The 12,162-nt window shown below is 38.9% G+C and overlaps 1 protein-coding gene and 1 pseudogene across 6 annotated transcripts in view; one reads left to right on the top strand and one right to left on the bottom strand.

Annotated features, from left to right (window-relative positions):
* WDR76 (WD repeat domain 76) overlaps positions 1–12,162 on the bottom strand; it is a 56,483-nt gene that overhangs the window by 28,643 nt on the left and 15,678 nt on the right. For all 6 annotated transcript variants that reach the window (XM_043921698.1, XM_043921697.1, XM_043921702.1 and 3 more), the window contains one exon: positions 79–205. In XM_043921698.1, the coding sequence (XP_043777633.1) occupies positions 79–205 (127 nt within the window). The remainder of the gene's footprint in view (positions 1–78; positions 206–12,162) is intronic.
* Positions 7,513–7,952, top strand: LOC122706502 (annotated as a pseudogene).

The following is a 12,162-nucleotide window of genomic DNA, read 5'->3' as shown; positions in this document are numbered from 1 at the left end:
TACTTTACTTTTACTCTACTTTCAAACACTTCAAATTTTTCAGTATTTTATTGAGTTAATACATTGTGTCTTTCTTACATTTTCATCTACTTCTAATACTGTCTGGGTTGGGGCTGCTGGCAGCGAGACTCCTGAAGGATCAACTTTTAGTAACCGCATTGACCTTCTACATCCAGTTCCATTTTCTTTTTTCTTGGGCTTCTTCCTAAGGATGGAGGGAAAACCATGTTATACTCATAAAAGAGTTATATGTATTTATTACTCCCAAGGCGATAACTTCTAGTAATGTATCTCATACATACAGTCAAACACTGCAAAGATATATATACATACCTAATTTTAATTAAAAGTTTGGAAACACGATAACTGTTCACTATGGGGAGGAAAGGGGTATTAAATTAAGACATTCATATCTAGTCAACTATTAAGCAGCCATAAAAAAAGAATGAAATAGATCTCTATGTGCGACGATATGAACTCTAAGATATAAGAAGCAAAAGAGAAGGTACAGTATATGTTGAATATGGTAATATTTGCTTTTTGACAAAAAAAGACTTACCTATTTCATTGCATTCGCTTCCATATAGTTTACCTTGTAAAATCATAGAGATACCCTACTTTTTATTTATTATTTTTTCATTTAAGAAAGTAGTTCAGAGGCTTCCATGGTGACTCAGTGGTGGGAATACACATGCCAATGCAGGGACAGAGGCTCAATCCCTGGTTTGGGAAGATTCCACCTGCTATGGGGCAAGTAAGCCTGTGTCCTGCAACTATGAAAGCTCGCAGCCTCGACCCTGCTAATTGCAATTACTGAACTCACGAACCAAGACTACTGAACCCACACACTCCAAAATACATGCTCTTCAACGAGAGAAAACAAAACAAAACAAAACAAAACCTGTGCACAGCAAAGACTCAGAGAGCCAATAAATGAATAAATAATAAATAAAATAAAAATCAAAAACCTCAGAGAGATAAGATGCAGCAATCATGAAATAAAAACAATGTGCTTTTGGATGTCCCTAGAGGTACACTGGACAAGAATTCCTCCTGCCAACGCAGGGAATATGGATTGGATCCCTGCTCAAGGGAGATTTCATGCCACAGAGAAACTAAGCCTGTGTGCCACAACTACTGAGCCCACGTGCTGCAACTACGGGAGCCTGCTTGCCAATAGTCCAGGCTCCACAACAAGAGAAGCCACCACAGAAAGAAACGCACACTCCACAGCGAAGAACAGACCCCACCCATAGCAACTAGAGAAAAGCCTGTGCAGCAACAAAGTCCCAGCACAGCCAAAAGTAAATAAATAAAACTATGAAAAAATAATTATAATCAACCTAAATTAATTTAAAAAAACAGTTCAGAACTACCCTGGTAATACACTGGTTAAGAATCCATCTGCCAAAAAAGGGGACATGGGCTCCATCCCTGATCTGGGAAGATTCAACATGTCATGGAACAACTAAGCCCATGTGCTGTAACTACTGATGCTCTCAATCTATAGTCTGAGTTCCAACTACTAAGCCTATGTGCCACAAATACTGAGCCAACATAACCAAGCGCCCAAATTCTGCAACAACAGAAGCCAATACAATGATAAGATCATGCACCACAAGTAGAGAGTAGCCCCCGCTCTCAGAAACTAGACCAAAAAAAGCCTGGGCACAGCAACAAACATCCAGCACAGTCAATAAATAAATAATAAATAAAATAAAAAGTTTCACATAGACAACACGCCGTAATCATGAAATAAAAACAATGCGCTTTTGGATGTCCCTGGTGGTTCAGTGGATAAGAACGTTCCTCCCAATGCAGGGAACATGAGTTCAATCCCTGCTCCAGGAAGACTCCATACCACTCCATATCAAGACAGAGCAGCTAAGCCTGTGAGCCACAACTACTGAGCCCCCTTGCCACAACTACTGAAGACCACTTACCTAGAGCCCACACGCCAAAACTACTTAAGAGTTATAAATTCCAGTTCCAAGGCTAAGACTCCACGCTCCCAATCTATGGGGCCGAGGTTCAATCCCTGGTCAGGGAATGAGAATCCACACACCACAACTAAAAGATCCCACATGACACAACTAAGACCCAGTGCACCCCAATCAATAATGAAAATAAAATAAGGATTTTTAAAAACCAAAAGACAAATTCCAGGGAAAACTACAGAGCTACAGATAAAATTATGAAATTAGAACATTTTGTCATACCATATAAAAAAACAGACTCAAAATATATTAAAGACTTTAACGTAAGACCTGAAACAATAAAACTCCTAGAAGAAAACATAGGTAGTACACTCTTTGACAGTGGTCTTGGAAATATTTTTCAGATATGTCTCCTCAGGCAAGGGCAACAAAAGCAAAAAATAAAATGTGACGTAATGAAACTTAAAAGCTTTTGCACAGCAAAGGAAACCCACAAAATGAAAATGCAACCAATTGAAGGAAAGATTTTTGAAAATGGTATGTCCAATAAAGGGTTAATATGTGGGGACTTCCCTGGCAGTCCAGTAGTTGGTTAAGACTCCAAGCTTCCATTGCCAGGGACATAGGTTCAATCCCTCGGGAAACTAAGATCCTGCATGCCACAGGGCACAGTCAAATAAAAGGGTTAATATCCCAAATATATGAACAGCTTACACAATATAAAAAAAAACCAATCTGATTAAACAATGGGCGGAGGATCTGAACAGGCATTCTTCCAAGGAAGAAATACAGATGGTCAACAAGCATAAATTAAAAGATTAGAACTACCATATGATCCAGCAATTCCACCCCTAGGTACTTACGAAAACAAAAAACACTAATTCGAAAATATACATGCACCTCAACATTCATAGCAGCATTTTTTATAATAGCCCAGTTACGAAAGCAACCTAAAAGTCCATCAACAGATGAATGGATACACACACACACACACACACACACACACACACACACACACACACACACACACGGACACTACTTAGCCATAAAAAAGAACAAAGTTTTGCCATTTGCAACATGACTGAATCTGGAGGGCAGTATACTTGATGAAATAAATCAGACAGAAAAAGACAAATACTGTATGTTATGACTTACATGTGGAATCTAAAATATAAAATGAATGAACATAACAAAACAGAAACACACTGATGGATACAGAGAACAAATTAGTGGTTACTAGTAAGGAGAAGGAATAGAGGAGGGGGAATATAAGGGTAAGGGAGTAAGAGGTACAAACTACTTTGTAAAAACTAAGCTATACCTCCAACTAATAAAAAAATTAAAAAAAAAAAAAAAAAAGAAAAGTGAAAAAAAAAAAAAAACTAAGCTATAAGCATATATTTATAGCACAGGAAATATAGCCAATATTTTATAATAACTATAAAGTATAATCTATAAGAATTTTAAATGACTGTGTTGTACACCTGAAATTAATACTGTAAATCAACTATACCTCTATTTTTTAATTAAAAATAAATTTTTAAAAAGATATGCAACAGAATAAAAAAAAAAACTCCAGGGTAGTCCACACAAAAACCTACACATAATATATGTTTATAGGAGCTTTGCTCACAACTTGCCAAACTGGGGAGCAACCAAGATATCCTTCGATAAACCAATGGACAAATAAACTGGGGTATTTCCAGATAACAGAAAATTCAGTTCAGTCATTCAGTCAGTGTCCAACTCTTTGCGAACCCATGGAATGGAGCACACCAGGCTTCCCCGTCCATCACCAACTCCCGGAGGTTGCTCAAACTCACGTCCATCGAGTCAGTGATGCCATCCAACCATCTCATCCTCTGTTGTCCACTTCTCCTCCTGCCTGCAATCTTTCCCAGCATCAGGGTCTTTTCCAGTGAGTCAGTTCTTCTCATCAGGTGGCCAAAATATTGGAGGTTCAGCTTCAGCATCAGTCCTTCCAATGAATATCAAGGGTTTCTTTCCTTTAGGATTGACTGGTTTAATCTTCTTGCTGTCCAAGGGACTCTCAAGAGTCTTCTCCAATATCACATTTCAAAAGCATCAATGCTTCAGCACTCAGCTTTCTTTTATAGTAAAACTCTCACATGCATACATGACATACATGACTGGAAAAACCATAGCTTTGACTAGACGGACCTCTGCCAGCAAAGTAATGGCTCTGCTTTTTAATATGCTATTTAGGTTGGTCGTAGCTTTTCTTCCAAGGAGCAAGCATCTTCTAATTTCATAGCTGCAGGCACCATCTGCAGTGACTTTGGAGCCCAAAAAAATAAAGTCTCTCACTGTTTCCATTGTTTCCCGATCTATTTGCCATGAAGTGATGGGACCAGATGCCATGGTCTCACTCTCCTCTTCCACTTTCATCAAGAGGTTCTTTAGTTCTTCACTTTCTTCCATAAGGGTCGTGTCATCTGCGTATGTGAGGTTATTGATATTTCTCCTGGCAATCTTTATCCAGCTTGTGCTTCTTCCAGCCCAGCGTTTCTCATGATGTACTCTGCATATAAGTTAAATAAGCAGGGTGACAATGTACAGCCTTTATATACTCCTTTTCCTATTTGGAACCAGTCTGTTGTTCCATGTACAGTTCTAACTGTTGCTTCCTGACCTGAATACTGATTGCTCAAGAGGCAGGTAAGGTGGTCTGGTATTCCCATCTCTTTCAGAATTTTCCAGTTTGTTGTGATCTATACAGTCAAAGACTTTGGCGTAATCAATAAAGCAGAAGTAGATGTTTTTCTGGTATTCTCTTGCTTTTTCAATGATCCAACGGATGTTGGCAATTTGATCTGGTTCCTCTGCCTTTTCTAAATCCAACTTGAACATCTGGAAGTTCACGGTTCACGTACTATTGAAGCCTGGCTTGGAGAATTTTGAGTGCTGCTTTGCTAGCATGTGAGATGAGTGCAATTTTGTGGTAGTTTGAACATTCTTTGGCATTGCCTTTCTTGGGACTGGAATGAAAACTGACCTTTTCCAGTCATGGGGTCACTGCTGAGTTTCCCAAATTTGCTGGCATACTGACTGCAGCACTTTCACAGCATCATCTTTTAGGATTTGAAACAGCTCAACTGGAATTCTATCTATATGGAACTATCATATTCATTAACAAAAAAATCCTAGGAGAACGGACTACAATTGCAGCCTGGCTTCCCATTCATCCCCATCATTATTATGATCAGTCAATAGGAACTGAGCACATATTGGAAATTTTAATATGATCTTGAGTAAATAGGATCCAGAGGTAACGCTGTTTCCCCCCTGGTGAGAGAGGTTCACAATTTAATAAAGTATATGACCTATTGATATGTACTTAAACTGTACTGCTGGGCTTCCTTGGTGGCTCAGACCTGCAATGCGGGAGACCTGGGTGCAGTCCCTGAGTTGGGAAGATCCCCTGAAGGAGGGCATCGCAACCAACGCCAGAATTCTTGCCTGGAGGGTCCTCATGGACAGAGGAGCCTGGCGGGCCACAGTCCATGATGTCACAAAGAGTCAGACAGCACTGAGCGACTGAGCACAGCACAGCACACTGCACTGCTATGAAAGCTAATATGAAGTCCAAAAACTGGGCTGATTTCTTGCCCAAGGCCTTAAAAGGACTGTAACCAGCTCCTTTTAACTTAAATGCTACCACTTTAGGACTTCCCTGGTGGCACAGCAGATAAGAATCTGCCTGCCTACACAGGGTACACTTGTTCAATCCCTGGTCCAGGAAGATTCCACATGCCGTGGCACAACTAAGCCAGTGCACTGAAACTACTGAAGCCCGAGTGCCCTAGAGCCAGCAAGCCGTCACTGCTGAGCCCACACGCTGCCACTGCCGAAGCCCGTGTGCCCAGAGCCTGTGCGCCCCAGCAAGAGAAGCTACTGCGATGAGAAGCCCGTGCACCACAACTGGAGAGCAGCCCCCAATCTCTGCAACTAGAGGAAGACCACATGCAGCAAAGAAGATCCAGTCAAAAATAAATAAATAATTTAAAAAATAAATGTTATCACTTTAGCTTAACAATGAAGTATTAATATAAAACAAAACCAGGTATACCTGCTATATACTTAGTTAAATACTGGTTAAATTTACCAAAGATTCCTGCAGAAGTCTTCGGTAGATTTAACATTCATTATTAACTTTCATGAGAGTGAAAGTGTTAGGGGCTCAGTCATGTCCAACTCTGTGAACCCATGGACTGTAGCCCACCAGGCTCCTCTGTCCCTGTCTCCAGGCAAGACTACTTGAGTGGGTTGCCATTTCCTTCTCTAGGGGATCTTCCTATCCCAGGGATCAAACCCAGGTCTCCTATATTTCAGGCAGATTCTTTACCATCTGAGCCACCAGGGAATCTCTATGAAAATTCACAGTATTAAAATATTACAGGTAATGTGCCAACTTCAGAGTCCTCTAAATCTTCTGTCAGGAAGATAATGATAGCATCATAAACAGAACTAAAATCTGGTATCACATATTACTAAAACTGACATTTATTTCCAAAAGGCTTTGACCTATGGTAACTGAACTCTGTAAAAAGAGAAGGCTGGCAGTTGGAGAAAAGCAGGTCTGTCACATTACTTAGTCAATGGCAGTTTCTATGTAATTTAGCCTCAGTCTTTTTGCTGAAATGATCTAAACAACAAAAGATTCATAATAAAAGTATATGGAGAAAAAAAGAAATGAGCTATTAAGCCATGAAAAGACATGGGGGAAGTTTAAATGCATAGTACTAAAAAAAGAAGTCAATCCGAATGAGGCTACATACTGTATGATTCTAAATATGTGACGGCACCAGACAGCGGCCATCACCAAAAACCTACGAACAATAAATGCTGAAGAGGGTGTGGAGAAAAGGGAAGCCTCTTATGCTGTTGGCGGGAATGTAAGTTGATACAGCCGCTATGGAGAAGAGTACGGAGGTTCCTTAAAAAACTAAAACTAGGGATTTCCCTGGTGGTCTGCGTGCTCCCCATGCAGCGGGCCCACATTCAATCCTGGTCACAGAACTAGACCCCACATGCTGCAACTAAAGATCCCACCTGCCACAACTAAGACCAGGCAGAGCCAAAATAAATTTCAAAAAAATTTTTAAAAACCCTCAACAACAACAAAGAAAACTTTGTTTATAAATGGCCAAAGACCTTAACAAACATATCACCAAAGAAGATACACGGATGGGAAATAAGCATATGAAAAGATGCCTCACATTATATGTCATCAGAGAAATGCAAATTGAAACAATGAGACACCACTACAGCCATATTAGAATAGCCAGAATCCAGAGCTCTGATGACTCCACATGCTGGTAAAGATATGTATCAACAGGATCTGTCATCAATTGCTGGTGCAAATGTAAAATGACACAATCACTTTGGAAGACAGTTTGGTGGTTTCTTACAAAATTAAGCAAACTCTTACAATACAATCCAGCAACCATGCTTCTTGATATTTACTCAAAGGAGCTGAAAACTCCACACAGAAACACACACTCGGGATTTGCGGGCCCCGCCGCAGCCAACCCGGCTCTTCAATGAAGAGACGATGGTGGGCCGGAACAGCGCCATCGCCGCCGGCGTGTGTGGGGCCCTTTTCATCGGTTACTGCATATACTTCGACCACAAGAGACGGAGTGACCCCAACTTCAAGAAAAGGCTGCGAGAACGAAGAAAGAAAACAAAAGCTTGCCAAGGAGAGAGCTGGGCTTTCCAAGTTACCTGACCTTAAAGATGCTGAAGCCGTTCAGAAATTCTTTCTAGAAGAAATACAGCTTGGTCAAGAATTACTAGCTCAAGGTGAATATGAGAAGGGTGTGGACCATCTGACAAATGCAATTGCTGTGTGCGGACAGCCACAGCAGTTACTGCAAGTGTTGCAACAAACTCTTCCACCACCAGTGTTCCAGATGCTTCTGACTAAGCTCCCAACAATTAGTCAGAGAATTGTAAGGTGCTCAGAGCTTGGCTGAAGATGATGTGGAATGAGAAACAAATATCAACATAATGATATCAATTAAAACATATTTTTAAAATCTTAACTAGGAAGATGATCAGCTCTGGGGGAGTAAGGGCAGATGAGCTTGTTATGGACTGTCCTCCACAGTGAAGTCTACCAAAGTTAACTTTTACTTTGTGTAGATCCATCTGTCTGTTTTATTTATTTTTCCCAGTGAAAAGTGTATTTTGATAGAGAGCTTTTCATTTTACAAATACACTCTGAGTTACTGAAATATGCATTTTGTTTATTCCTAAAATGTGTAATTAGAATGTACATATAACATCCCATTACTTACATTAAAAATACCCAGTGCTCAGTTTTGAAAGATAGGCCCAAAAAAGTGTAGAAGAAAACTGAAGAATATACTTGTTTTGTTCTACATCAGAAAGTTGGCTGGAAACTTGTGTTGATCAAAACTGAGCATTAAAATAAGAGATTATTTCTTTCCATTTAATCTCTTAAATATGTTTAACGTGCTGCTATGCTATGACAACTTCACCCCCACCCTTGAAATGTTTTCTTTAAATCAGTGGGTTTGATGTGTTCTGGATATTTATCTCCTTGTATTTTAGATACATGTAGTTGCAGATAGCACCAGGAATTAGATGTCTATACATTCTTAATCTGGCTGAGTAAGCTTTACCAGTTAATGTCTGCCCACTTGCCTCATATATAAACTGAGGAAATGGGTCTGCTAATTCAGCTTCTAATTCCTTTGGTTCTGTGCAGCATTTTCAAATCCCTCTTTCTGAGGGAAATACCTGTTTGGGCCACCAGCCCTTGCATTTTTTTATACTCTGAATTTTGCATGCTTGCCTGACTTAGTATTTCTGAATTGGTTTTTTAAAAGGTATAACGTGCTGATTTTCACTGAAATCATGGTCCTGTCACTACTTTTGTAAATTAACCTGAGACGTAACCTTCACGGTAACTGGGACGATATGCTTGTAAAAAAGTGTTTGTTCCCTTTTGCTTTTCTCCTCAGTGTACCTCCTTAATCCCCTAGCAACCCTTATCTTGTATGAGAATAAGGTGTAACTTTTTGGCTGAAGACTTGAATGAAGATAATGGGACCTTTTATTCTCTAAATAGTGACGTATTATCTGCAGCCACAGATTGAATATCAGACCTAAGAATAAAGATCCTTGGTACTTAAAAAAAAAAGAAACACACACTCGGTTGTTTCCAGCAGCTTTGTTCGTAACTGCCAAAACTTGGCAATAGCCAATAAATAAAGTGTGATGCATGCAGACAACAGACTATTATTCAGCACTAAAAAGAAATGAGCTATCAAGCCATGAAAAGACACTGGAGAAAACTTAAATGCAATGAAGCCAACCCGAAAAGGCTACATACTGTATCATTCCAACTACATGACATTCTAGAAAAGGCAAAACTGTGCAAACAGTAAAAACATCAGTAGTTGTTGGAGGGTAGTTTTGGGGAGGGATGAAAAAGCAGAGCACAGAGGATTTTCAGGGAAGTGAAAATACGGTGTATGCCATCTTAATGATGGATACATGTCATTGCACACTTGTAAAAACCAACAGGAAATACAACACCAACAACAAATCCTAAGATAAACTATGGATTCTAAGTGATTATGATGTGTCAGTGTAGGTTCAACCTTGATAATCTACCAGTGTACCATTCTAATATGTGATGTTTACAATAGGGGAAGCTTCGAATGGGCAGGGGTAGAGAATATATGGGAAATCTCTGTATCTTCCTATTTTGCTGTGACCCTAAAACTGTTTTTTAAAAAATTAAGTCTTAAAAAAAAAGTAGTTCATTAAAAAATGTTGGGGAAAGAGAAGCCTCTGAAATTACTTCCAAAAATTCGCATGCATAAATCTCAACCACAGTCCACATTTGTTTAGAAGATGAGTGATAACTACTATTTAAAGTAGACTGTGTGGTAGAAACTATACTAAGCATTTAATACCTCACTTAACCAAAAAAAAATCCTCAGCATATGGAAAAATTTGGGTTCTAATGTATAATCCTCCTAGAGAATCCTCCTCAGAGAGAAACTCTTCACACATCAACACCAACAGACTTAAGACTGATCAGAGCAGCAGTCTTTATAATAAAGGAAATACGATGTATAGAACTGACTTTTGGACTCTATGGGAGAAGGCTAAGGTGGGATGATCTGAGAAAATAGCATCGAAACATGTATATTATCAAGTGTGAAACAGATCGCCAGTCCAGGTTGGATGCATGAGACAAGTGCTCCGGGCTGGTGCACTGGGATGACCCAGAGGGATGGGATGGGGAGGGAGGTGGGAGGGGGGTTCAGGATGGGGAACACATGTAAATCCAAGGCTGATTCACGTCAATGTATGGCAAAAACCACTACAATATTGTAAAGTAATTAGCCTCCAACTAATAAAAATAATTGGGGAAAAAAATAAATAAATAAAGGAAATACAAAGACAAATTCAACTGTCCATATTCAAGTCAACATAGTGCATTCATAGAGCAGAAAAAAACAGGATGAAGTAAAGCTGTACACAACAACATGAATGAATTTTAAAACATATAAAGATGTAAAAGTGAGCAAAAGAAAATCCCAGAATATAAAAATGGCATCATAGTATATGTTAATATAAAAAACAGGTAAAAAAAGTAAAATACTGTATTAATATTATATTAATATACATTCATCAGTGGTAAAACTATAAATAAATGCAAGGAGTAATTATCACAAAATTCAGCATAATGACTGTTACCTCGAGGAGGGCCTTAAAAGGTACTATAAATTTCTATTGACCTGGATGGCAGATATATGGATGGATGCTTGAATTATTATTATTTTTTCAATTACATAAATACTCATATGTGCTTCTTTGTATGTATATTTAGTAATTTTTAAAAACCCCTCTAGATTGGCATAACGTCAACTTTACAGATAAGGAAAGAAAGATTATATAAACTGTCCAAAGTTAATACCGCAGTTATAAGTTGCTGAATTGAAACTTGAAATCAAGTTTGCCAAATTTCAAAAGTTATGCTCTTTCTTCTATATAACTTCTGCTCTAGCTGCTGGATACTAATCTTTACACAACTATTAAGTGCTGGAACTTTGTGACTTAGGTGATTTAGGGAAAAAAAAAACAAAACACTAATCTTTGCTAATAAAATAACATACAAAGGGAAGTAAGATCCCACATGCCACACTGAGCAGCAGCCAAAAATATACAGATGTATGCAAATATAAAGCTAATGATCAACTGACAACAGGACAGGTGCTATTATCTTCCAGTGTTAAACGCTGTTTGTTCCTCTTGTAACAATTTTTCACACTTGCAAATACCTGGTCATAGTTAAAGGTTTAGCTTTTCTCAAGCTAGTTGACCTATACCAGAATCAAATCAATTAAATGATGTTACATTAGCATCCAGTACTAAAACAATGATCTAATGATGCCAAGATTTTCAGTTTCTTCATTTATACATAAGCATTGTGAAAATGCAAAGAAGAGAACCTAAGGCATCCTGGAGGTCAAATCCTGAAGCTTCCACCTAAAAGCTAACTTTTTTTTTTTTTTGGCCATGCCACATGGTATGTGGGCTATCAGCTCCCTGATCAGGTATCAAACCAGCACCCCTTGCATTGGAAGTGGGGAGTTCTTAACCACTGGACTGCTGGGGAAGTCTTTAAGAGCTACTTTGACCTTGGGCAAATTACTTTACCTCTTTGAGTCTGTTTTAGATCTCACAAAATTTTGGCCAGAATTAAACGAGATAATATAGGATAAAAATGTTTAGGTCACTGCATTGTTATTTCAGAGAAGGAAATGGCAACCCACTCCAGTATTCTTGCCTGGAGACTCCCATAGACAGCAGAGTCTGTGTCCATAGGGTCACAAAGACACGGACACGACTGAAGTAACTTGGCATGCATGCATGCACTGTATTTCACAGATGTGCAACAAATGTTCATTTCCTTCCTTTTATTCTAGGAATGGGAAAGAAAAAACAAAAAAATAAAGTAGAGGAATCTTTAAAAACAATAGTTTTTTTAGGGAAAAATAAGAACAATTTAGTGGTAAAAGAGATTTATCTCAGAGTTCCCTGGTGGTATAGTAGATAAGAATCCACCTGCCAATGCAGGGCACATGGGTTCGATCCCTGGTCCAAGAAGATTCCACATGCCATGGAGTAACCAAAGCCCGTGTGCCACAACTACTGA

Source organism: Cervus elaphus, chromosome 13 (genome assembly GCF_910594005.1).
Source record: "Cervus elaphus chromosome 13, mCerEla1.1, whole genome shotgun sequence".
In the NCBI taxonomy this organism is placed as follows: domain Eukaryota; kingdom Metazoa; phylum Chordata; class Mammalia; order Artiodactyla; family Cervidae; genus Cervus; species Cervus elaphus.
Note: the sequence above shows the minus strand (reverse complement) of the source record. Positions and strands in the feature narration are given on the sequence as shown.